The 27,923-nt window shown below is 33.9% G+C and overlaps 2 protein-coding genes across 3 annotated transcripts; one reads left to right on the top strand and one right to left on the bottom strand.

Moving 5' to 3' along the window:
• The first annotated feature begins 11 nt into the window (after window positions 1-11).
• Window positions 12-21,952, top strand: LOC129225122 (sugar transporter SWEET1-like). 2 transcript variants are annotated; one of them, XM_054859683.1, is made up of 6 exons: window positions 12-134; window positions 4,366-4,443; window positions 5,994-6,117; window positions 16,403-16,564; window positions 17,424-17,543; window positions 21,818-21,952. In XM_054859683.1, exons 1-6 carry the CDS (start codon window positions 67-69, stop codon window positions 21,914-21,916), a joined length of 651 nt encoding a protein of 216 aa, XP_054715658.1. In that variant the 5' UTR covers window positions 12-66; the 3' UTR covers window positions 21,917-21,952. The 2 variants fall into 2 exon arrangements, with proteins under 2 accessions (XP_054715658.1, XP_054715659.1); XM_054859684.1 differs by lacking the exon at window positions 16,403-16,564.
• Window positions 21,953-23,251: 1,299 nt separating this feature from the next.
• On the bottom strand, window positions 23,252-24,626 carry LOC129225274 (mitochondrial protein C2orf69-like). Its single transcript, XM_054859858.1, has one exon. The coding sequence runs from the start codon at window positions 24,326-24,328 to the stop codon at window positions 23,609-23,611; it is 720 nt and encodes a 239-aa protein (XP_054715833.1). The 5' UTR covers window positions 24,329-24,626; the 3' UTR covers window positions 23,252-23,608.
• Window positions 24,627-27,923: the final 3,297 nt, after the last annotated feature.

The raw sequence follows: 27,923 nt of genomic DNA, 5'->3' as shown, positions 1-27,923 counted from the left end.
ATTTGCGCAGATGAGTCCATCGAGTTCTTTTATGCGTTTGTTCGAAGTAGCGGAAGTGGAGTAGTCATGGATTTTACACTAATTGTTGGGAATCTTGCTGTTATTTGCACTATTTTCAGCAATTTCTCTGGATTGTAAGTAACGTATCGGTCTTAATATTCAAAAGTATGTAGTTTATATAATTTCTAAATTTATTTCTAGCAATGATTAAATAGAAGGAATTCGACAATTTTTCCCAAACTTTTTTGAATCAAAGCGCCTCTTTGGAGTACAAACTTTTCCATGTCTCCCTTCTCTAAGCCAAAACGTATGACTAACGAGGCCACCTTCCCTCTTTCATAATAGAGGGCACAGTGAATGAATTTGATGTACAGAGTTGTCCGAAAGTGGGCGTACCCGGGCCCCTATTAAAATATCAGAGGACCTCAAGGCCGAATAATGTTTTAGGACTCCTGTATTCGAATTTAACAATTTTAGCCGTTGGATAAAACAATTTTAGCCATTGACTAAAACAGTTTTTGCCGTTTGAGGGGCCCTAAGGTCACAACCTATTCAGTAATCCGGCCCTGGTCGTACCAAGGGGTGCCCCAATGGGAGGTCACTGAGCCCTCTCAAAAAATTTCCAGACACATAACTGCAATATTGAAAATTTTGAATGTCCGAATGTTCGTTTTCATTAGATGTACACAGGGTATACTTATGTATACGGGGTGTTCCGTTTTAACCTACAAAACCTCTATTTTCGCAACCGTTAGCCCTAGATGCATACTTCCAATTGCAAAAATGTTCAAAATCAAATGCGAAGTTAAGATATTGAAAGTTAGAAGCAAAAATAAAAATTAGTCAAAAAATACGAAATTGAACTTTTAATACGGGCACTAGGTCCCCTAACATATATTTAGAGAAATAATCTCCATTGAAAACTATTATTTACAAAAACTTGACATTTGTGCCACCAAAACTCAAGGAGATACTTCAGTTCAAAGTTTTAAGGGACTTCAAGGGAACCCTTTCAGAAAATTGAGAGGTTGCCAAAGTAAAAAAAAAAGGTATTTATATTTTTCATTACTATTCAAAAGTTCATGCAAATGTTATACCGTGATACGCAAAAACACACTGAAAACCTCGAACAATTTGAAAAAACACACTCTCACACATATAATTTTAAACACGTGTTAAATGCTATATTTCCCCCCAAAAGGTGTAATTGACGGCGAATGTAAAGTGTTGTAAGTCACAAAACGGTGCCTTTCATATCTCGGTGAATATTGGTCGTACTAATTTCTAACTTTTTGTGTTGGAATTGTTTTTCAATGGAGAACATTTTCCTAAATATAAGTTAGAGAACTTAAGGCCCATACAAAAAATTAAATTCTGTATTTTTTTACTCATTTTTATTTTTACTTCATTCACTATCTTATTCTACATCTGATTTTGAACATTTTTGTAATTGGAAGTATGCATCTAGGACTAACGGTTGCGAAAATAGAGGTTTTTGCTGGTCAAAACGAAACATCTGTATGTAACAATATTTTATCATTTGGGCAAAATCTGGAGCTTTAGTCCTGAAATTACGAGTTTCCACCCTCCGAAAAATGTAAATGCAGGGCAGCCCTAGGCGTCCCCCCCCCCCTTTTTTTTTTTTTTTGGCGTGGTTGAATATTTGCTCTGCACAGTTACCTTGAAGGCTTAAGAGTCATAAACATCGTCAGAACACTATGTCGAACACAGCTGAATTCTGCGCCATGATATCGCAGATGATTTACGGAGTACAGTGCCCGCCATTAATAAAATCACTGGATTATAAAATCAGCCGCTTTATAGAATCAAATCTGGAAGAACAGAATCATTTCTATATCAAAACATGTTAGGTTTATCCTTTATAAAATCATCCTCGCCGTTTTATAAAATCAAACTTTTGGAAAGCATATGTTAATTCGTCTCTGAATAGAACCAGGATTTTTTTTTTTTTTTCAAAGATTTAAAACATTGCTGCACTAATAAAATAACAAATTCCACATCGTTTTTTATTCTTGGGGAGTTGAATGAAAAAAAAAAGAAGAAGAATGAAGCAGTCTCAAGAGAATTGTTTCAGAGCCATATATTTAGTTGGTGCTGCCTGTTTCCTCTTCGCAGAACTGTTCCAACATGCAGTCCTGCTCACTGACCACTGAGTCAATCAGTTCGTGCTCATTCAGCTATCTACAGGGGCTGACAGTTCATTTTTACAATTGAGTTAAAATTGTTAGCTAGGAAGTCGTGACGACTTGAGTGTGAAAGATTAATTAGAAATTTTGAATAAGTATGACAAGCTTCCTAAATGTAGTTAGTGTGATGCTGCAATTAAATTAGGGATTTCTCAATCTTTACTTTCAAATTCTCTTATACAACAATAAGTCAGATATTTTAAGACCCTTGTAAAATTTTAAAAATGTACCTTATGTAAGTTAAAATGTCAACTGTATTTTGCAACTGAACTAAAATAATACAATTCAACTAGACTAAAAATAAAATACAACTAATCGTAAAGTATTTCTTTTTTAGAGTATTTATACTTAAAAACCTTTTATTTTTTTCAGTGCATGAGCGCCGGTTTATAAAGTCAGCCGCTTTATAAAATCAAATGTCCTCAGAACGAATGTGATTTTAATAAGCGGCGGGCACTGTATCGGGGATGTTTTGCTGCAAAACACCTGCGAGAACAAGGAGCAGAATTCAGCAGTGTTGTGATATGGGCGGTGTTCTACCGATGTTAATGTGTCTTTAGACTTCAAGGTTACCCACGGTCCAAAAAAACGAAAAAAAAAAAAAAATGCAAATTTTTAAAGTTGAAAATATATTTGTAATGCTTTAGTAAAAAGTTAAGAAAAAATAGAAACTCAACGTATAATATTTTGGAACATCAATGTGTCTTAAATAATAGAAAGGTGACCAGGAGCCACCAAAATGTGAATTAAAGAAAACAAAATATGTTCAAAAGCATTTAGAATCAGCAAATAAATTTCAAAATGTCGTAATGAAGCGTCAACCTGTTCAAAAAGTTTGACGGCGGACTCCCCCCTCCCCCTCCAAAAAAAAAGTTGTGTTGAAACTTAATTTTTAAGTAAAAGATACGCTATAACTGATTTCTTTTTTTTTTTTCTTGTTCAAAAGAAAAATTTATTTGACCCATTTTAAATTGCTTGTGCAAAATTGATTTAAAAAAATACCAAGTGCAGGACAGATTTGTAACATTTTTGTGAGAATGATCCCGTAACAAATTTAAATTCCAATAATTGAAATTATGCATTTCTAAATGAGAAGTTTAATCTCATTTATGCAGAATCCAGCGCCTAATCAGCGCCAACCAATAAATAAACACTTCGCGGGGTTGTTTGATCAATCAACGGCTGCGCTTTGCCTTCCCACAACAGCATAGGCAAATGAAGGATTAACCTGAAATTCAAAAACCAAATTCAAAGCATTCACGAAATTCCCCAAAAATGCCAAGGAAACTGGTTAAAGAATCTTCCAAAATAACATTTGACCACTTCGGTTCTTTAGAACAAAAAGCAAAAAAGACTTTTACATTAGAACCAACGCTCCAAGTTCCGTAATACCCCGTAATACGGGGGAGTTGATTAAAATAAATGAAATTAAGATTTATTGAAAAGGAAAAATGAATTCGTAGAAAAATTGAAGCAATTAAAAACGGGCAATAATCTGGAAATTATTTAAAAAAAAAAAAAAAAACCACGTGAATTTGACAAAAGCAAGCGCCAAACTTGGTACTACAATAAGGAACGAAAGCTAAATCATAAAGCAATCTACGCCGATTCCATAAAATGTGGTTGTGAATTCTTTAAAAACAGGTGAAAACAGTTTTGTAAAATTTTTAATTAGAATGAAATCAAAAGAACTACTGTTCGCCTCTGAAAAGTTGAGCTATGGCCTTGAGTAAGTCCATTTCCTTTCAAGGGAGAGCAACCAGTAAGAAGAGGAATTGTTAGGCGCAGAGTTGGGCTACCATTAAGCCTTTTGAACTTTAACCGTTTTTCCTCACCCCTATTTCAACAAATGGAATCATTCAATCGGCCGGCCAGCGGGGCTCAACTTGCCGGAGGCGGACAGTATACGAAGACATGCGAGACTTATTTACTTGTTGTTTTTATTCATCTATGGTTATTACATTTTTGTGCTCCATGAGTCAAGGCCTGGTTTCCTAGGAGGGAAATCGCCGATCTTCGGCGTTGCGCCACGCTCCAGAGCGCGCATGTCTAGAGGTTGACGCTACACTGAAGATCGGCGAGTTCCCTCATAAGAAACCAGGTCTTGACGGGCAGATCATCTTATAATTTTGCAAATTGTACGTATTTCTAATTTCAGGGCAGTTTGTGTAGACATTTGTAAAAATAGGTCAACTGGAAATGTATCTATTTTACCTTTCGTATGTAGTGCCGTTAGGTGAGTGAATATGTAGTTCCTCTTTTAAGTATTTTTCCCTTTTAGTCAAAAAGAAAAAATAAAATACTTTAAAAACAAAAATGTTAAGTTCCTGCATGCTATATTTGGAGAGAACCATGTTTTTTTTTCTTTTGTAAGAAAGTAATTTTTTTGAGTCAATAAGGAACTGCCCATATAAATGTCACACTATTTCTCATAAATGTATTCTCAATACAAAAATATAAAAAAAATGCGTGACGTCTTACGTCTTGCTAGCCGCTGCGTCCCCCTTGCCTCAAAGTGTCACAATTTCACGAACCCCCTAGCCCCCTCAAAAAGTGTGATATCATTTGTGGACATCCCCTAATGTAATATTTAGCTATAAAAAGGTCAGGTATGTAATAATGTTTAAGCAGGACCGTAATTTCAAATTTTTTTTCGGGAGAGGGAAGGGGGCAAAGGGTTTGTGTTCAATGCATTTTAAAGGGAAAAAAACAACAAAATACGCACAAAAATGCTTAATATCATTATGTTTCTGAAATCCAGGGGGTTCAATTGACACCCTCTCCCCCTGATTGCCCAAATGACGGTCCTGGTTATAAGTGAAGCTATGATCATCATTTGTAAAATCTATTTTATGGCATTCAAAATAAACACCTCTTCATAAAAATTCATGAAACATAAATTGAGGCAGTGGAGGCAAAGGGATGTATGCAGCAAAATTAAAAATTTGGAGATAACCAGTACACATGGTAGGTGAACCTCTCCTCTATCTTGGGGCAAGAGATGGTACTAGTAGCCCTGTTAGTTGCTGATATATAGCACGATTTAGTAAAAAAAATCAATGAAAGCCTACCTAGGATGTTATCTTGAAACGCGTTTTTCTCAAAACTTGAAATTGTCCACTTACATCCCTTTGCTTCTCACTGTCTCAATTGTATTATGAAGTCCAGTGGCACAGTGGTAGCGCTTCGCCCCTACACGTCACAGGCCCGGGCTCTATCCCTGGGTCAGGTTTGGTTGACTCAGCCATTCATCCCTTCAGTGGGTCGATAAAATGAGTACCAAGCGTGCTTGGGAACCAAATACTGGGGGGTTCCGTGTTAGATTGACCATCTAACCGGAACATCTGCCTTGCACCCCAGGGCCCGTGGTCAGGAAAACTGAGTTGGGCACAGTAGGTCTTGACCCTCACGGGCTGTCGTGCCATAGAGTTTTTTGGTTAAATTGTATTATAGTTATTTTTTCAACGTACAAACACTTGTAACGAATCTCTACCATTCCAGTATTTCGTTTTTGACCTGCAGCCTATCTCCTCAAACTGGTTCAAAAGCAGTTTGAAGCTTAAGAATAAGCAATGATGATTCTTACCCCAATACACTATAATACTAAAAATCTTCTTTTGTTTACTCTGAACTTTCTAAATAAAGCCAAAATTCTCTTTAGTCTTTCATTCTGAGCTTGCATAATATATGGCACAAATTGTGTGTGTATGTGTATTATTATTATTATCGTTAACATAATTATCACCATTATTAATATTTACATTATTATTATTGTTTCACTTCCAGTGCAAGTCTATGGCTGCAATATGCTTTGCTAATAAACGACTCCGTACTAATTATGGTGAACTTCATATCATTCATACTACAAGCAAGCTGCATCTGCTGTTATTATCTGTATACTGTTCAAAGGGTTAGTACTTTAAAAATGACCTCATTTCTTCTCTTTATATATGAGCATTGCTGAAAATGCAATTGATTATGTGTATTATTTACATACTAGCTGCGTTGCCCGGCTTTGCCCGGTCTACCTTAAAAATAAAAATTGTGTCAAGTGACGTATATTCAACAATCAGGCTTAAATAATAATAATAAAAAAACGTGCAAATCCCCCCCCCCCCCCCCCCAAACAATGACGGCAGATATTAAAATACTTTTAAGAAATTAAATCGAGAAAGATGGATTTAAAAAGCGCAACCATGGAAACACAAAACAAAATAATTTTAAGGAATTAAAATGCGAAAGAAAATAGTTAACATTTTGAACGGAAATGAGATTTTTTGAACTTCATTTAAAAAGACTTGTAACTTTTTTCCTTTCGAGATAGAAGCTCAGTTTTTCGACCAAAGGTCGAGATGGATCTGGAGTAAAAAATATTGCTTTTCCAATGGCGTCAAAAAGAAAACTGTAGAACAATTCCTTCACTTTTTATTGATAGATTTAATGAAGAGTGTAGTGCCTAAATTTCAGCTAAGCCTAAAAAAATTCGAGCTAAAAACGCAAATAACTCCCGCCGTAATTAAGTTAGAGCATTGAAACAAATTGAGTCGAATTTTTTTCGAACTGGTCTGCAAACCTTTCCGGGGCTAAAAGAAAGATACTGTGGAATTTTCAGCGAAATCGGCCAGTTAGTTCTCGAGCATTACGCGTTCACACAAACGCAGTTCACACACCCTCTCCCCCCCCCCCCTCTAATACACACAGAAAAATAAAGTTAGTTATAACATCAGTGCATAATACATACTTGAATTTTTTATATTAATGAACAGAACAATCAGAGATCTATGCATAATACAAATTAAAACACAAGCAATGAATCTGTTTCTGATATTTGTGAAGCATTAATGCCCCAAAAACTTTTCAGAAAATGGAAATGTTAAAAATCCAAACATTTATCTAGAAAAATGTTATCCCACTAGATAAAAACAAACAATATAAAATGAATTGGTTATTTATATTGATCAAACTAAGAACACGAATAAATAATTTGCTGATTATAAATAGAAAATGTAATTATCGAAGTAAATTACATCAAAATTAAATTTCGATCTGGACTCATCCAATGATTCTTTTCAAGAGTTTTTTTTTTTTTTACTTGTACCAACTTAATACCAGCTTTCATATATGTTAAAAACAAAGATGTTATTCTTTTGCATCAAATATTTGCAAGTTTTAAGGAGAAGTCTACAACTACTCAACAACATCGAAAATCGCTCAGAATTGAGTTTCTGGAGCTCTAATTTCGAAAAATCACTACAAAATATGGCATTAAAAATTGCGTTTTAAGACTTGAGTTTAAGAAAATATTCATGCAAGGGTCCCCATGTCGCCTTTCTTTAATATCACAAGCAATGGGGTTTTTAAACGACACTTACAAAACATTTAAGTGGAATATCCCCTGAATGTAAAACATTGCTTAATTTTTTTTTAACCATAATTTTGAACAATTTTCCTGGGAAATGCTCCAGATCCTCCTATCCATGAAATCTTCAAAGTTTGTCTAAAGTTGCGTTTTTGAAACTTCAATTTCGAAAATTTGCAGTGTGAGAGGGAATTGCTTTCAATCTACAGTAAACTCCCGATGGTGGCACGGTAACCGCGGATAAGCGAAACCGCCGATAATCCGAATAATAGGTAAAAAACGATACTTAGTGAATATAATAGATAAAAAATATTACTGACACTGACATTCATGCAAATTATAACTAAAAACATTGCTACAATGCATCTACTAACCTTGAATATAAAAAATATATGTAAAGTTTAAAAGCGAACAACAACACAATCACAAGTTAGAAAAAAAATGTGAAAGGACCGGCGGATAATCCGTTTGCCGATAATCGGGAATTTACTGTATTTAAAAAAAAAATCGATCGGAAACAGTCTCTGAGTTTCCTCCCTTACCCTAACGTTAATAAACATGACCTTAAATCGCGTTTTTAAGGCTAAACCTGCGAAATTTTGAAGTTTCAAATTTTTGACCTTTTTTCCTACCCAAGCAAAAAAAAAAAAATTTTTTTTCTGTTTTTTTAATGTGTCGTTTTAAAACGTTTTTCTGCTTACGTCACTGCACGCAGGGACAGAATTCAAGCAAATTTGGTGAGAACTACACAAAGGAAAAGTTCCTTTTGTTTGATTCTAAACAGTTATGTTCTCAGAAATTGTATCTGCTTCAATGATACAAAGGAAACTACTGTTTTGGAGACTTAAGAGAGAGGAATTTTTTCGTGCCTTAGTAAAAAATAGAGAATCATTGTAACGATTCTCTATTTTGTGTGTCTATGACTGTGTATCTATGATACACGAAATGAGGCGGCGCCGCAAGGCGCCCCTCATTTGATGTGAAAGTCGTCGTGTTCCGTTGAAACGAGGGACACCTTGCTGCGCACCCTCATTCCGTGGCGTCCTGGGCGATTGCCCCGCTCGCCCCCCCCCCCCCCCCCTGGAACGGCCCTGCAAGTACCATTTGTGTGACCCGAGCCTGTCCTCTGTCTGCCCTAAACCTACTTATGGGTGAGTCGTATAGTCGGTAGCTTAAGTCCAACTCTAAAAGACAGGCCAAGACTCTCAACCAGAAGCCTCCATGAGTAGGAATGAGATCAAAAAGTCTGTTGGGTCATCAAAAGTCTGTCTGGACTCAGGCCCGCCGTAAGCGGGCGTGCAAGGCGTGCGCCGCACGCCTGAGGAGCGCCAAAGGGGCGCCAAAGTCAGTTTCAACATGCTAAATCGAAGGGGGGAAAATTAGAAAAAAAAAAATCACTTTTGACTTTTCAAAAAATTTTGTTTGCTCAAAACGACCCCCCCCCCCCACCCCATAGGAGACCATTCAGTCGGAGAAAATTTAATAATAGCAAGAAAGATGACTCTTAACTTCACTCTTAGTACCACCTGTGGCCAGTACTCAATAAAAAGCAGGCGGAAGGAAGTCTCTTGACCTTTTTCAATGTTCACTCAATTACCAGTCCAAGCAGACCAGATAGCCCCGATGTTCTTGGAAGTATATCAAGACAAGAGGAAAAAATAAATGAAAAGCAACCCTCGAGGCTGGAGAGGGGCTCACGGTTTATTCACTGGCAGTGTAGTAAAAAACTTGTTCTGCTTATGTTTTGTTCGGTCACTTTGTTCAGTGTTGCCGCCCCGTTAGGACATCAAGCCAAAAAGGTAGTGACGTGCGGGGTTGGGTTGTAAAGTTAAATTACTGAGCCCGATATCTTCTTCCCGCAAAAGCAAGGTAATTTTTAACATATAATAAAGACAATCCGAAGATGGGGAGGGGGCGCCAAGAGATGAGAAGGGGAGCCACAAACTGAGCTTCTACTGTGCATTAAAATTTAGTTTTCTTTTTTAATTTTTATAAAGTATTTTTCTTAATCTTAAATAGTTTTCAAAATGCTAGCACATTATATTTAATTTTTTGCTGAAAAAAAAAAGTGATGTGTACAATTATATTATAATTAAAATCTGATATTCTTAACAATTAAAACGTGAAAATATTCGGTACTTTTCCATTATACTCTTATTGTTGTTGTTAGCGTGAGTTTGACAGCATTAAAATAAGGCCAATGTTTATTGGCCACTGGAGTATTTTTGTTTTACGAGTAAAACCAGCTTCCTTTTCCGTGTGAGTGTGTGTATGGAGCTAACTTAAGGGCCGACTGGTCTTTCAGCCCATTGCGGAGCGATGCGCCCCTCCCACCTGTGTGCCCTCGAACCTCACCACCTAAACATTTTTTGCGCCCTCGTTTTTTTTAGCGCCCTTTAAACTCTCGCCCTCGGCTTTTTTTTTTTTTTTTTTTTGAGCTCTCGAACCTGTGTGTCTTCGTTGATTTATTTATTTATTTCTAATTTGCGTGCTTTGGGAGTCAAGGCTGGCGCCCTCTTCAGGACCCAGTCCGCCCCTGAATGCACTGTAAGGAAATTAATTTATTTCACAAAATGCATCTGTTCCTTAGCAATAGTTGAGCAATTTATAAAAGCTTCGTGAAAGTGCCTTCGGATTTTTTGTATTTCGAATTTTGACCGTCTACTGCAATATGCGTTGACAAATATGTATCTTTTGAGCCCTTCAGGAAAAATTTGAAATGATGGTCGTATGTGATACATAAGGTTCGAATTAATGCAACTTTCCAGGACATTTGCCGAAAATCTGCCCTTTCAGAAGGTCGGGGGGAAGACTTATGTGCTGATTATCCCAGCTCATTGGAGTCCGGGCGCCAGCCGGGGATGAGATAAAATGTGTTTCACAATTTCCAGAATTCTTTTTCATGTCTTCCGTGACAAAATACGGCCCGGATAAGCTTGAAGGGTTGAATAGATGTATGCGTCTGAAAGGATTTCCCTGAGGCTCGGCATCTATTGGCGGTTCATCCACGGTCCGTGAAAAATGTGGTGATGATCCGGGAACATATAAGTTACCTTTACTCCTGTTCGGTCATAGGAAAATTTCAGGCCCTCTCATTGGCTTATTCGAGTGTCAATCAAAGCTTCAAAGACGCCATTGTAATGTTGCTAGTGGTCTTTCGCACTGTGTTTCTTGTTTGTAATCTGCTAAATACGAATAAGCATTTGCAAATGATATCTTTAATTGAATGTTGCTGGCAAAAACAGAATTATTATTTCCAATCAATTTCATTCTTTGCAAAACAAATGAAAGTGCCTTTGAGCAACTATGCTTTGAAATAAAAATAGGTGGCGCCATCTTTGGGCAAAAAATGCATGTTTTACGACACTGTTTTGATTTAAATTGAAGTTATTTTAACAATAATTCTCATGGTAAATTATTTTGTAGATGAAAAAGAGCGAATTCTGCAGTTTTTCATATTCTTAATGATATTTAATGCAATTTAAACAGCTCTTCTTAAAGAAATGATTACCATTTAACTTAATAATAAATACTTTTGCGAATAATTTAATACATAATAATTTCTAATATAATTTTCTCTTGCGCCAATTTATTTCTAGCTAATTTCTATTGAATATGAGTTAGCATTCAAGAATAAGACTTCCAATTGAATTTTGCGTGAGTCTGGCAAGCATATCCTTCTTGTCTCCTTCTAATTTCATAACTCATAAAATAAAATAATGCTCTGCTTTTTTTTAAAAAAAACCTGTAAAATATATAAATAAACGAATAAATAGCATTATATTTAAGCAAAAAATGGCGCTTTTGAAGAAGGAGCTATTAGAGTTTAATTTAACTCATTTGTCAACTAACTCTCAATGTAAGTTTTTTTTAATTAAACAGCACATTCTTTATCTTTTAATATTCTTCATAATATTTAAAGTTATGTAAAAAGGAACAGGTAATTTAAACTCTTGAATGAAATAATTGAAAATAACATTAAAAAGCAATGTTTCATTATGTAAAATTATATATATGTTATTTCAAGTCATTATTATGTATTAAATTATTCACTAGAAGTATTCATTATTAAGTTAAATGGTAATCATTTCTTTAAGAAGAGCTGTTTAAATTGCATTAAATATCATTAAGAATATGAAAAACTGCAGAATTCGCTCTTTTCCATCTACAAAATAATTTGCTATGATAATTATTGTTAAAATAACTTCAATTTAATTTAAAACAATGTCGTAAAATATGCATTTTTAGCCCAAAGATGGCGCCAACTATTTTTATTTCAAAGCATAGTTGCTCAAACGCAACTTTTATTTGTTTTGCAAGGAATGAAATTGATGGGAATTAATAATGCTGTTTTTGCCAGCAACATTCAATTAAAGATATCATTTGCAAATGCTTATTCGTATTTAGCAGATTACAAACAAGAAACACAGTGCGAAAGATGACTAGCAACATTACAATGGCGTCTTTGAAGCTTTGATTGACACTCGAATAAGCCAATGAGAGGGCCTGAAATTTTCCTATGACCGAACAGGAGTAAAGGTAGCTTATATGCGATTCGGGAACGTGGCCTGAAAGTATTGATACTCATAATGCGAATGCTTTCGTAGGTCGTGTTCCTGTTCAGGTACATAATCACAACTTCCCCATCAATGACGCTGGTAGAAAATTTGCTGCCAATTATTACAACAGAAATCTTTCAAATGGTGAGAAAGTCAATTGAGATTGGCTTGTTTTATTCCATTTTGAAAGATTCAGTATACTGTTTCTGTTGTAAAATTGTTGGCAACAATTCAAGTAATTTTAGTGATGCAAAAGGCTTCTCAGATTGGCAGCATTTATCATTAAATTTAAAAAGGCATAAAACAAGTGTTTTCCATAATCAAGACGTAAAATCCTGGTACAAATGAATAAGATGTTAAAAACAAAGACAACCGTAAATCAAATGCAACTGAGGCTATTAGATTCCGAAAAAAGTATTGGTACGATGTGCTCAAATTTTTATCGCGTCAATGTTTGGTTTTTCGGGGTTCATCGAAAACATTGTTTGAACACAATAATGGAAATTTTTTAAAAGCAATAGAAATGATTGCATCTTTTGATTCAATTATGAGGAAACACATTCTTAAGATTGAATCCTCTAGGTCGGATTCAACTCGTATGGCTCATTATTTGGGAGACGACATTCAAAATGAAATCATCGATTTACTCGTCAGGATAATAAAAAGTTATATTTCGGATAAAGTAATTGAAGCGAAGTATTTTTCCATTATTTTAGACTGCAAACCAGATGCAAATCACACGCAGAAATTAACAATGATACTGAGACATGTTTGCTTAAATAATACAAACAAAAAAATAGAGATATGCGAAAATTTCATAGATTTTTGTCCGATAACCAGTTCTTCTGGCGAGGGTCTGTTAGATTTTGTTTTAAAATTATTTTCAGGAGTTAAAACTTTATATTCAAAATTTGCCTGGCCAAGGATATGATAATGGCTCTAATATGCGTGGAAAACATATTGGATTGCAAAAGAGAATTTTAGAAATTAATAGTCGCGCATTTTTTGTTCCTTGTTCAGCTCATTCTTTGAATTTGGTAGTCAATGATGTAGCAAGGATTTCGCACGAAACTATTAATTTCTTTGACTTGATCCAAGAAATTTATGATTTTTCTCTTCATCTACAAAAATATGGTCCATTATTTGCAGACATTCACCCGACATAAAATTAAAACCTTTAAGTGCTACGCGATGGTCAAGTAGAATTGACGCAATCAAACCTTTGCGTTATCACTTCGACAAAATATTTGATGCTCTGCTGGAGATATCAGAAAATTCTTCGGATTGGGACAGCACTACAATACACAAAGCTTATTCACTTGCGTTAAACAGGCAAAATTATAAATTTATATGCTCAATTATTATTTGGTTCGCTGTTTTAAACGAAATTAATTCATTAAGCAAAATGATGCAAAGCCCGTGCTTAAATACACAAATGTGTATAAATTTGTTAAAAAATTTAGTAGCAAAATTTGAGGAATGTCGCACAGATGAACATTTTGAAGTAGTTTTAGAGGAAGCTACCAAACTAGCTCACGAACTCAACATTGAAGCCGATTTCTCGCCTGTAAAATCACTCCGTCCAAAACGAAAACCCAAACAATTTGAGTATTTTGACGATGTGTTTGGCTTTTTCGGTAGCAAATTATTTAGCCACACAAAAAATGAATTACTAAAGCATTGTAATGATTTACATCCAAAACTAAAAGACGACTCAAGAAATGAAGCAGACATTGACGGCGTGAACTTATTTGATGAAGATTAATGCTTTAAAACTACACTTTCCAGATAACGAGTCTAATGATCCACATACACTTTCACAATATCTCTTTACAAACGAATTAATTTCAACTTTTCCCAATACAGCAATATCATTAAGAATCTTATTAACTCTGCCACTTTCGGTTGCATCAGGTGAAAAATCTTTCTCGAAGTTAAAAGTCATGAAAAAGTGTTTAAGATCAACTATGCATCTGCAAAGACTTAGTAATTTGTCAATTTTGTTTATAGAACATGAAATTTTAGACAATTTGGACACACAAAAATTAATAGCAGATTTTGCGAGCAAGAAAGCAAGAAAAGTTCAATTTGTGTAGGATGCTGCATTAGCACACATTATTTATAAGTCCTAACAAATAGTATCGCCCTCTCTTTGTTCTAGAAGTGAAGTCGCATTCGTTTTTAGGCACTACCTCCACTACCTCACCCTATAAATTCTCCACTTTCCTGAACCATTCTGTTTATTACAGGTATTTTACTTTAGCAACGATCTGAAAAAAGACTGGTTTCTTTTTTCTCTTTCTTTTTTTAAATTCGTGCTTCGAAAAGCTAGGCATTGACATATCAAAAATTTTACAATTGCAATCATTTTTTAGATCTTCGCTCGCCAGAGTGCTTTTTGCACTTCTCATAAATTTTACTGTGCCTTATCAATGATGTACTTATTTATCCAACATTTAGTTTACTTCAAACCGTTTATTTACCGACCGAATGTGCTAAACATTAGGTTATCCTATTCAGAGCAATGCAACCTAATCAAAATATCACATGTTGCTCGTAATTGAACATGTTCTGTAATAAAAAATTTGCAGGAAAGCAAAAAATATGCCAATTTCTGTGCAGGTATTTTTCATTTCTTTTTTTCTTTTTTGGAAAAATGCGTACGAAATAAGGAATAAAATGTTGTGTTTTCTTGAACGAATTTGACAATCCGAAAAAAGTAAGAGTTACTTTGAAGTTCTTTTTCTTTGTATAGCTTGTACTTTCCATTTTAAATCAAAAAACGCTATTACTTACTCCCTTATGTTTTCTACTTGATATGAGTATTGACTCCTTTTTTACACCCACTCATAATCATATTGGTTTTTGTAACTGTTTTAAAACATTTTTAGTGGATTTGAAACATTGTAATAGAAATGTAGTATAAAAAAAGTTCTCAAAATACACATACAACTAATTGCTGTACTTATTTCTCTTACTGTTTCATGTCTCATTAATTACGGTTCTGCTTTTCATATTTTCGATCATAAACTAAACATATTACTCGCTTACTAAGCTTATTACTTTCTTATTACCTTCATTGCCGACATTTAATCTCCGAAGTTATTTTATACATGTCAAGCTCCCTCTCCAGAGAAATATTAAATCAAAAATATGACTTATTTTTATTCTTTTTTTCTTGAAAAGTTTCATTTAAGATACTGAAGCAACAGTTTGCTTACTAGTACGCGTGACGTGCTAGCTAATCACCAAAATAAGCTAATTGATAGAATAATCTATAGGTGGCAAAAGTGGCAAACTGTCATTCATCTTCTGCTTTCTCACGTAGCAAAAAAAGAACAACTTATGTATCTCGTGTGTAAGGAAGCACAGAACATGGAAATTTTTGCGCAGGCAAAGAGATTCCTTTTTTTCGGGGGGGGGGGGGGGGAGGATGCGGAAGAGATCACTGGGTAAATCAAGCTACTAAGTATTTTTCAACCTACTTCAAAAAATAAATAAATATATATATATATAAAAATAAGAATAATAATAAAAATAAAAAAAATTTCATGACCCTCAGGGGAGGGGTCGAATATCTCATAATATGTGGGGGGGGGGGGGAGCGACCAAAATAGGTTTCGCACGCTCAGACGTCTAGCAGCGGGTGTTACTGACGATCCATTGTGTAATACTCGATGCCCCTGTGGATGCCATATAGCAGATGAAAGCTCAATTCATGTACTGTGTGAATGTGACTTCTATTCTGAGCAGAGATTTGAACACTTAGGATACCACTACGAGGATCCCTGAGAACTGCCTAAAATATCGGTTAGGCGACTGCTCAAATTTGTTTCGGTTATTGGGCTCGACTAGTGGTCAAAGCGGGGACAGTACAGTAGAGCAGTGGTCTCAGTGATCGCGCTCGTTTCCCCCTTTTCACTTCATACAGTATGTATAGTATTCACATTTCGGTGTCCAACATTTTAATGGACAGTTGTCGATGCCGGTCATGCACTCAAGTTAGGGGTGGATCTTACTGAATCCATTTTTGTTTCTAGGACATTTTAAGACATAACATTGTGATACATTGTTTTCTCCTAGAATGGACCTTTTAAAATCATCTTTGCATAAAACTTATGTAAATTTCTACGACGCATTCAATAAATAACTGTTGAATACACATTTCCTCCAAATGAGTTGTCCTACATTCATTCATTTGCAAATGAGATGCAAAAAACCAGTTGCACATTGACTGTTGGAAGTCAATATATTTTAATTGTTATTTGTATTTACAGAAAACAATACAAAAACTCTTACTTGGAGCAAGCATTTATGTGTTTTCTACACATGCGTACGCCTTTCATTGGACGGGAAAGCAAGATATTGCATTGAACATAACTGGATTCTTAGCTTGTCTTGGAAGCATAATTACTAGTGGAGTGCCTTTAATAAATGTTGTAAGTATGCAGTTGTAACAACAGTTAGTTTTTGCGTGTATTTCTTATGTATGAAAATATTTTCACGCAACTATTTGCAATAAGAGAAATAACAATTTCACTTCATTCATTGAAATTTAAACACTCAATACGGGGATACGTGGATTCTCAAACAGAATGGTGGGTGGGGGCACTTCAATCCTTTAGAAACATAAGCTTTGCGGTAACGTAGGGATATTTTTACTACGTAAACTATTAAATGGGGACGAAAAAAACATGCATGTCTACTTTTGTGATAACTGGTTTAGTAGATATTGTTTAAATAGATAGGACATATGACAGTAGGAATGTGACGCTTTCAATCGATGTGTATTTCATTTGCAGTGTCTTGAAAATCAAACTGAAATTACATTGTATTTTTTTAACAGCTAGGGAGATCCGACCCGGCTCGTTTACGCTCACCAACACCGAAGATTACCTAGCAATCTTATTTGGTTCGCAAAGATTTCAATCTGCTAGGAAGAAGAAGATTCAAGTTTAAACTAAACGTTACAATTGCAACAAAATAAAAATCCCCCTGCTCCAGAAATTGGAATTTAATTAAAAAGCTCACTACAATTACGTCAGTATGAAAATCTTGCTCCCACCCGAAGAAAAAAAGAACTTGATTAAAGTACGGCAAAATAAAATTACTTAAAAAAATGCTGAGCACGTTTATTTAGTTTTTTTAAACTGTTATTTTTTATACATTTGAAGGAGAAGATTTGAACTGCAGTTAATATTTCAAAAAGCAGAGCCTTTTAGCAAAATATTTTTTTTAAAAACGTAAAAAAGTTGACAAATGATGTTGAATTAATATCTATCTTTTCTACTTTTACAGAAACAAGTGTTTAGAACTAGAAGCACTGAAACGTTACCCTTTTCAATAATTTTCGCCACTTTTGTAGTCACAGTTTTATGGTTCTTTTATGGAATTTTAATTCAAGACTTCTTTATTCAAGTAAGTTATTTTGATAAGAATAAAACAACTATATCTATACAATTAAGTTCATTATAACTACCAAATCATCTTTACAGGGGCGGATACAGAAAAATCTTTTGGAGGGGGCAAGGAAAATTTACCCCCCCCCCTGCCTTCGATGTTTCGTAACAAAGTTTTAATAATCTTATTTTTAAATGTGCGTATTTGTTATTAATTTTTCTTTTTTAAAAGATTCTTTCAGCTCAATGAATCTACTTCGAAGTACATGAATATTAAGCACTAATATACTTTTAATGTGGACGGAAAACAGCTTTAACGTTTCAAACCATTTAAATACTAAACCCAACATAATGTCACCGAGATGCTAGATAATGAGCGGCTTTACTTAGGAACATTGTCATTATGATTATAACATGAGGGCAAGGTTATTAAATAAACCCATATCTCACTTGAGTTTTTTTCAATTAGTTTTTAAAGAAAATCATAACTTCATAACATGTAAGTTTTACTGAAGAATTAGAAACTATTTCTGTGTGAATTTCAAAACAGTTGCTGATTTCATAAAAAGTAGTCGAAAACTTTGTACTGCATAGTGAATAAAATATGACAACGTATATAAAGAACAAATTGAGAATGGAAAAAGGTTAAAAAACCAGCAAACAGCTGTTTCGGCACTCTAAAATACAAGTGCCATCATCAGTGCATTAAAAACGAAGACAGGTTCACCCGACTAAAACACAGTCGAGGCGAACAATGGAATGAGAGACGAGTTGTAAAAGATATGAGAGTAGTACCGGAAACGATAACGTCAAGGTTACGTCAGAACTCAAGAGGACAGTTGCACCCAAGGGGAAAACGTCAAGGACAAAAAATAAATCAAATAACAGATTTCCAAACATTAGGAAAAGGGGGAGTGCTAGACAAATCATTGACGATTAAATTAGCATTTTTCCATATGTAATATAACTCCCAAAAATCTAAATCATGAATAGACGAACACTCGTGAATAGCTTTGGCGGAAGAAAAAATAAAATTATGACCGCAGGACCAACAATGTTGAGCAATAGAGGAGCGTTTGAGATCCTGTTTTTTGACGTAATTTTCGTGTTCTTTTATCCGGAATTTGAGGGATCGTCGAGTCTGCCCAATGTAGGCCAGGACGAGTGTTCGTCCATTCATGATTTAGATTTTTGGGAGTCATATTACATATGGAAAAATGCTAATTTAATCGTCAATGATTTGTCTAGCACTCCCCCTTTTCCTAATGTTTGGAAGTCGGTTATTTGATTTATTTTTTGTCCCTGACGTTTTCCCCTTGAGTGCAACTGTCCTCTTGAGTTCTGACGTAACCTTGACGTCATCGTTTCCGGTACTACTCTCATATCTTTTACAACTCGTCTCTCATTCCATTGTTCGCCTCGACTGTGTTTTAGTCGGGTGAACCTGTCTTCGTTTTTAATGCACTGATGATGGCACTTGTATTTTAGAGTGCCGAAACAGCTGTTTGCTGGTTTTTTAACCTTTTTCCATTCTCAATTTGTACTTTATATACGTTGTCATATTTTATTCAGTTGCTGATTTGTTCTTAAAGCCATGATACAGTTGAGATAACATATTGATACTGCATGCCGTTTCCATTAAAAAACATGGTTTTTCCAAGAAACTACCATATAATTTCTTTCATTTTTCATAAGCTGAAAAGGAAATCTATTATTTCGCAAACAGGTTCCTGGATCAAAATGACTCTAGGTGTGCCTACACATTAAAAAAATGTTGATTATTGATTCCATCAAAGAATTAGTGGGCGAAGCGCGGTAATACGGTCCCTTGAATTCGAAACCAGTAAATGTATTCTGCAACTCTGGGCCTCTGACTCCAGTAATACTTCTTTAGCAAACAAAAATGCTTTTATTCAAAATATGCTGTGTGTGTTTTGTGTTGTTTTTAATTAACTACGTAAAAAAAATGCAAAAGAAAGATCAATTAAAAAGTAATAAATAAAATAGTGAAATTAATTCACTTTTTTTTTTTGGGGGGGGGGGGGCACCTCCCTCTAAAATCCGCTAGTTTCTTGAATCATATTCATTTTTGAAGGTTTTTTTTTTGGTTTGTTTGTTTATTTTAGCGATATTTTTACGATGCATTAAGCGTTCTTTCAAGTTCTTTTTTGAGCAATCGCGAATTGCTTATTGTTTTCACTTGAGCGTTGAATAAAGTCCGTGTCCTTCGATTTTTTAAGCACTTTTATTGCACTTGGCCTGATTGTCACAGAGAAATCTGAGGCCTGGTTTTGCTTAGATCTCAGTAACTAGACCACTTAAAGACTTCGGGATTTCACTAAATGATTTGCTTTATCTTAAAATACAACTTAGCGCTGAAAAATTAAAATTCTGAAATAAAATTATTATTTCGGTTAGGATGGAAAACAGCAAATTTCATGTAATTTCCCCACTAAATATTTAAATATAAAACCCATGTATTTCTGCCTTAGCCCTGGCTACGGGCGGTAACTTACTGAATAAAACCCGTTGTTACAAATTTTGTTGCCTTGCAACAGTAATGTTACTAGTACTCATAATGACTTCGTTTGAATCAAGGAAGCAAGAATGAAATGTATCCAATGAAATTGCTCCCGTAGGATTTGTATCCCCATCTACGACAATGATCGATAACGGGGCTAAGTAAAGAGAATCTAACTTAATACAGCAAAACAAGTATTGGAGCGAATGCGAAACCAAGCTAGTAGGCCTGACATAAATATTGATTCATAATTTATTACCAAAGAAGTCAAACATAATATTGTTAGAATTTATATTTAGAACTTAATAAAAATTTTGTTTGTAAACGAAAACCTTTAAAATAACGGAATTTCGTAAAAAATACTAAGCGCTTTTCATAACGCACTCAAAAGAACAGAATAACATTTCTTGGTCGGAAAGGAATTTTAAGTATTGCTGTAATTTTCAATTATTCCAAGAAAATGACCCTGCAAACAAAGAAAAGTGCGGCCCAAGTCATTTCAAACCAAACTTTTCCAGAAAAATATGCATGTTTCAACACTTAAATTAAGGATTGGAAGCTAGGTAATGATATGAAATTCTCTACATGACTTAAACCGCACTTTTCTTCGTTTGCGGAGTCATTTTCTTAGAGTAATTGAAAACTACAGGGATACTTAAACTGGCCTTTCCGATTCAGAAAAGTTATTTTGTTCTTTTGTGTGCGTTATGAAAAGTGTTTAGTATTTTTTAAAGAAATTCTGTTATATTTGCTTCTAATACAGGCGTCCATGTGCATTGGAATCGAATTATTTATAAACGACCTTCTCGACTTGACACAATCCTTTTTACGCAAAAACAGTATCCAGCACGTCTTGAATTCAAATGATGGTTTCAATAAAAGCCATTAGTAGAAACAAGAAACCCAACGTGTAGGGTCCTATCGCAATTGTGAAAAACATGACTTGAATTTAAGATCTGAAAATTCAAACTATCTTTCTTTTTCAATATTAAACTTCTTTTTTTTTCCGATCTTTAAAGGAATTCTGGAGCAGTAGATTCAAAAAAAGAATATGTCACATTTGCCAATATTTAAAGATGAAAGTTAGGGAGACCTATGAAAAAAATTAGAGGGACTTTGAACAAATATATTAAATGACAAAACTTTGAGTGTAAAAGGATTTAAAAAAATAACACATTTCCTAAAGTGAGGTTGTATAGTTTTAAATAAAGCATAAGTTTCTTTTGTCTTATGCATGGCTGTCTAAGGCCACGGTGCCTCCCCCCCCCCCCAATAAAACTTACCATAATAAACATGGTAAAATAATCAGGAAGTTCAGAGAAAATTCGGGAGCGTTTCACAGTATTTTTTGGAAAGTAGAAGTCCCAAAAAGAAGAAAATGAATTAAAAATGATTAAGAATGATAGGACCTAGTCTATACTTGTGTTCCTGTATTTAAAGGTTACGTTTATGCGATGGTTTTACCGTGGGATTTCTCCCGAAATTCTAATTATTGAAAAATTCAATTTTGGGAGATTATTTTGTTGTTCTGATGGAAATTCGGTGGGTTTTACTTTATTTGGGAGAAGGCACCAAAATTCGGGAATCTCCTGAATAAATGAGGCTGCTTTAGTGGCAGTACCACCTTCTTTCTCCTTTTTTTAATGATTGTTGTTGTCATTAAGCAAAAACACCAACATAAAATTCTGTTTGTGAGGTTAGATTTTGTTTTTTGACCTTTTTAAAATCAACATAACTGGCATAAATGAAAATAATTTCTTTTTTTTTTTCAGATTCCAAATTTCCTGGGAGCTCTTCTTTCTGGTTTCCAGCTATGTCTATTTGCTTTTTTCATGCCCAAATCAAGCCAAACAACAAAGATATTAAAGTGATCGACATGTATTTACTTATTATTATTAAACATATTCCTCACAAACTTTGTTTTTGACATGTATTGATAGAATGAAGAAAGTTAGCAATGAGGTGTCCCCCTCGTTTTGCAGACACCAAATCCCCCCCCCCCTTCTGTTCTTAAGTTTCAATCATATCTTTAGATATATTTAATGGAAGAAGAAATTTTAAATGTGGGCGAAATTGGGGGGTGAACCAGCAATGAGTGGTGTCCTCTCGCTAAGTAGTCCAATAATAATCTGAATTATGGATGCTATCCAGTCAATTATTTTGATAACACTCATGGAAAACAAGAATTTAAATAATTAAGGAAACTTTTTTCTAAAATTCCAGAAATGTTGGTGGAAAGCTATGCAGAAATATAGCATGAATATATTTTAATTAACTTTTAAAGAGGAAATTCATAATCAAATACAAATGATAAATTATCGAAGTTAAATTAACGAGGGGATGGTATAAACTTGTTTTTGAGGAAAAAGAAAATAAATAAAACATGGTTTTTAAATATTTTGAGAGAGCTGAAACCAATGCTGAGTATCTTAATTTTTTCACGATTTTGCTGGTTTTGAAATTATAAGAGATTGAACTATGGTATATAATGGTATAATTCGCTGCTGTAAGTCCCGGTAGTAAGCTATGCAATTCTCTTTAAAGCTTTTCAGTAGTCATTCTCTTAAACACTGAAGGGGGGGGGGGGGGGGGGTTTAATCAGTGGTTTCCTTTTTCTCTTTTTTTTTTGTGAAATAAAGGTTGGTGTGAAAAAAATAATAAAAAAATAAAAAGTAACAAAATGAGAAAAGAGCATAAGTTTCACATGAGTATAAAACCATTCATATTCATCAAATACATACTCCTATGGGAAATCTTATTTTTCTATCCTTTTCGTCTAGTTTTGTGGACCAAGTTCAATGCACATATTAATATGTTTGTGTTCATAATCGCACTGAATACTCGTCTTGGCATTGGTTATTTCTTCCTACGTTACGAAAACTTTCCCTTGTACTTAGGGATTGCAATACCAGTATTTGCTGAGGTAAAATACCAGTATTTTCAGTATTAACCGAAAATAATAAATAGTTGAAATTTAGTTTTCAATTTAACTTATTAAATATCTAATTTTCTTTAATGTACATTTCTTTTTCCGTTCCAAAAATATCTCATTTCCACAGAAATAGCAACAGTCCAGTTTAAAAAAAAAAAAAAAAAAAAAAAACGCCTTTATGAAATGATTTTGATTTTTGGCACCCAATTTGTGGAAAATGTAACATTTTTCCTTGTACAATGCTTGAAGTACTTGTAGAACAATTTTGGCCAAATGATTTTACATTGCAGAACATCCTAAAGTATTCTGCTTTGGGGAACTGGAGTATATTTTCGGATAGCCCTGTAATTAGAAACCACACAAGTTGGTCCCTCTGACAGTCATAAATAAAATTATTTTCCACTAAACCACTGCATAAAAGTTCCAGTTTAGTTCAGAGACAGCATATTGACATCATTGGATGAGTGCAGGAAATATCAAAAATAATGCAATCAGAATTTCAGTTCTTGTTTTGAGTTCCCCAAACTTACAGAATGTTTTGCAGGAGTATCTCTGGTTGTAGTTGAAAGAATAAAATTACGACAAAATATAATTATTTGAAATTTATTCAGAATGTACAAACAATAAATGTTCAGTCTTCTGCAACCGATTCAAAAACATCTAGAATTTTAAAGTGCATATCAAGTGATCGTACCTCATTTTCAAAATGAAGTACTCTTTTAACATTCACTCCTAATCTCGAAAGACTTTCGCGAAACTTCTTTTCTTCTTGGCCAATTCTAGGCCTGGTATCACAAAGGACTTGATATGGTGTGACATGTATATGAACATCCACTTTGAGTTTAGAAAAATTATGCAAAACATTTTTTTCTGTCACCCATGTACAGGAGGCACCTGAATGTCCACCATCAAGCCAATACATGCTTTCAATGCTTCTCACAAGGGTTTCAATTTCACAGTCTGGTGTTTCATTTAAGGCTGTAAAAGCATACAAAAGTTGGTTTAAAACAACACATCCTTTGCTAAATCCAACTAAAATTTTTTGCCCAGAGGCTAAAATATTAGTGGAAATGGTCTCCCTACATTCAAGATTTTGCTGGGACTTAATAATGGGTTCCACATTCTGCAATAGCATTCTTAGGTGTTTCAAGCAGTCATAATTGAACTTATATGTTGGAGCACCGAAGTTATTAACTTCCAAAAAGTTTTCATAACAACTGAAAGTCATTAAAGCCATTTTCACAGGCTTGATAATAAGGATATTTCTCTGTGGAAATCTCTCATGAAGTAACACAGCTGTGCTTTCAAGGTCTCTTTTAGCATGATATTTGTTGTCACGATGATTCAACATGTTCTCCTTGTAATCCTAAAAATATTGCAATATATAGATGAGTAAAAAATTTTATTAGACAAAAGTAAAATGAAACAAATGCGATTCACAACAAATTGGCGAACATCTGGTGAAAACTCTAATAAATATTATTATATTTAAATATTTTGTGAGATATTTTATGTCTTAATAAACTGTTCGATATTGGTTGCATGCAAAATAAAGATTATGCACAAACTCCCATTAAACTAAATGCATCATTTTTTTCCACATTTTGCAGATTAATTCCACTGAAAACAAGGATTTTGTAATGGCTTCAATGTGACATGATCTGAGAGCTCCCCCCCCCCCTCCATAGTAACTCATTATCATCCTAATTTTAAGAGTAACCACCCCCAACCCCCGGATTAAATATAGTTCACGGCGTGGGGTGAAAATGAACAATTTCAAAAAGTAAGCAAACAGAAATGTTAGGTTGAATTGTGACAACATTAAATGAAACCAGGGTGTTTTTTCATTGTAAAGAATGATTAAAATCACACAAGTTTAAGTAACAAATAAATAATTTCTTCCTGAAAGTTTAGAAATTAACATCAGATCTAAAACAGATGAACCCCAATGTAAAGTGGGGGAAAACTACATTAATACTAGATAGTGATGAAGTTAATAATATTTTGAACATGTTATCTATGATTTAAATTCTTTCTAGGAGTTTATATTTACATGTAAATCCAAGTAGCAAGCTTCTACTGTATTTTATATGACATACAACATAACTTACAAGAATAAAGTGATTGCTTCTTTATTATTAGTCATTGGGAATTGTTTTTTTTTTTTTTTTTGAAAAGCTTCAGAAGAAAAAAAAAAAAACGAAACTCTTTTTCATTTCACAATTTAAGTAGTATTTTCTCTTTATGAGAAAAATGTAACTGTAGGCTAAAGCCTTTCAGAAATGTACACATTTCTGAAACTTAAATTCATGGCAACATTTTGTGAAATATTAATTTTATTCATAAACTTAACAAATATAGATTGCTTAGTCTGAGTATTTTTTTAAACTCCTTTCACCTCTGTTTTTGAATCAGCCACTGCTGCACTACCTTCTTCAGCATATGTTAAAAGAATTCCTTCAACATTTGGTTTAATTTACTCAACTTTGCAATCTTTTGAGAACTCATTATACTGAAAAATTTGAGCTTCAGCATCTTAGCAACGAAACATAATTCATGCAACCATATTCATACTGCAATTCATAATGATTACGATAATTACATATGCTTTTAAAATTAAATCTATTAGAGGCATATCACACATTGAGTAATTCAGAATTTGGTACACATTCCCATAGTGAGATAAAAATATTTAGTATCTGCACTCAATCTACTCAAAACTATCTGCATTTAGGAAAATCAATACACAGTGGATAGGCAAAATATTTAGTAAGAATGCCTTTTACTTTCAAAAGATGTATGTATCCATAAAAGCAAAAGGGAACTTTTCTCAGTAATTTATGTAGTTTTTCATTGTTTAATATTAATATTAATTCACAACTACCAGGTGATAAACATATCTACAGTAAAAGTATCTGCACAGCTGCAAATGTATCCGTGCATGGCATGTAGTACACCTACATTATCTAGCTATGCACACATAATGCCAAATTGTGAACTACAATAGACCCTTGTTTTATGAGGGAGTTGCATTCCACAAAAATGACATGTAAATAAATCCCAATATTAGTGATAAAATGAGGTTAGGGTCCAGAGATTAAAAAGTTATTTTTCGTTCAGGTAATAAATAAATCCATAATAAACTGAATGTGTTGTTATTGTGATATGTATATGCCATATGCATAAAGAAAACATGAATAAACTTACTATTGTTTATGAAATAATTATTATAGTCTCTTAGCAGCCATTTTTCCAGTCTAGTTTTTTTACAACACATCCATAATTTCTCACATCAAATTTATAACCGCAGTGGTGCCCAACCTTTTCTTGCCGCAGGTCGAACCTCATATTAATACAAAAATGTAAAATTTTTTTCCCCCTGTAATTGCAAAAAAAACACGGAAAAGAAAACAAAATTGTCAATTGAGAATTTTTGTTATCATTACTTGTTACAGGCACAGGTACTTATGTTGTTAAGGCAAAGTTTGAATCTACTTTCCAGAAACCAATTTCTGATTATTTTGATCCAAATTTGTAACATTGTAACAAATTGTGGTTTTTGTTCTGTGATCTTGAAGAAACAGCACTAACCACATGGAGCCCGTAGGTTGGGTCACTGCATTACGGGTTGTTCCTTGACTAACAAAACAGAGACTGTTTGCCATCGTCAAGGAATATCTTATAACTTTCAATGTGAAAATTTTTGATTGTGTGTCATCGATGTTAGTATCTTCCTTAGTTTTGTCCTCCATTATCACTTGTAAAATTTCTTAAGAGGTTTGAAACCAATGACAAAAAAAAAAGGTTGTTCATTAAATGCTGTCAGCAATCTCAGAAGTTAGGATTCTGAAGGAGGGAAAGTCTTTCTCTGTTTGCAATGCCGCTTGATAGATCAAATCTTAAGATCAAAACTGCAATATGTAAAACAAGACGTCAAATCACATAAAATGGAATTGCGTAAAATGAAGGTTTACGGTATTTCGAACATTAAATTTTTTTTATATTTCTTCAGTTTTTATTAAAAAATAATAACTTGAAAATTTATTTACTTATAACGTCTCCTCGCATGAAAAGAAAAACTTGACACTTGACACGAATTTTGCAGAAATTTTTTAGTAAAATGTGCCTTTGTTTTCAAAAAGTCAAAAAAAAAAAAAAAAAAAAAAAAAAAAAAAAAAAAAAAAAAAAAAAAAAAAGGTTAAAGCATTAGCTACGCCTCCGAACATGACATTGAACTACCCGGTGAATGCTGACACAATATGCTATCTACTGATATGTGAAATCATTTCAGAATTTTAACGCATTTTCTTAGTCAGAAGGCAGTACATTTATTCCAGCTGAAATGGATTATCTCTCAAAAGTTAGTCGAAATAAATACCTCCTAGAAAAAATCAAATGTTCATAAATTTACTATAGGGGTTATTCTCACAGAAACATTTTCATGTCCCTGTAATAATTTACAAATGTTTTATATGACTCATGCATACTTTTAGAGTTTAACAAGATAATTAAAAGTAAAATTTCAATGTTCTATTTTTGTCTTTAATGTAAGTCTATATTACCCAAATGTCATTCCATCACTTGTCACCACTGTTAATAAATCATAAGCAAACAATTAGTTGACATTTTAGGGTTTTTATTTCAAAATATTGAGGAATTTAAGTAAAAAAACATTTAATATTAATTTTTCATGAAAAATTAGTACTTTTTTTTATTTTTAAATTTGTCCCCAGCAATTGGTGTCACTCTCTCACAACAGTCAATTTCCTTCCCAGAATCACAAAATAAATTCTTTTCAGCAAACAAATGCATAATTTGTAGCTGAAAACACAGAAAAATATTGCAACATATTTGCGTCTTTAATTTGTCGCAAATTACTTGGAATCCATATGAAAGCATGTCAGGGAAGGGTTTTGCCATCAGTCATTCCCTCACATCTGTTTTTA

This window comes from Uloborus diversus, chromosome 6 (assembly GCF_026930045.1).
Source record: "Uloborus diversus isolate 005 chromosome 6, Udiv.v.3.1, whole genome shotgun sequence".
Lineage (NCBI taxonomy): Eukaryota > Metazoa > Arthropoda > Arachnida > Araneae > Uloboridae > Uloborus > Uloborus diversus.
The sequence above is the reverse complement of the archived record's forward strand: the minus strand, read 5'-3'. Positions and strand labels throughout refer to the sequence as shown.

Excerpts from the sequence above, each read along its gene's own strand:
- LOC129225274 (XM_054859858.1), bottom strand. The coding sequence starts at position 24,328 with ATGTTGAATCATCGTGACAACAAATATCATGCTAAAAGAGACCTTGAA.
- LOC129225122 (XM_054859683.1), top strand. The coding sequence starts at position 67 with ATGGATTTTACACTAATTGTTGGGAATCTTGCTGTTATTTGCACTATT. Across the intron at positions 6,118-16,402 it reads ATCTGTATACTGTTCAAAGG|AAAACAATACAAAAACTCTT; the intron begins GTTAGTACTTTA and ends TTGTATTTACAG. Across the intron at positions 16,565-17,423 it reads GAGTGCCTTTAATAAATGTT|AAACAAGTGTTTAGAACTAG; the intron begins GTAAGTATGCAG and ends CTACTTTTACAG.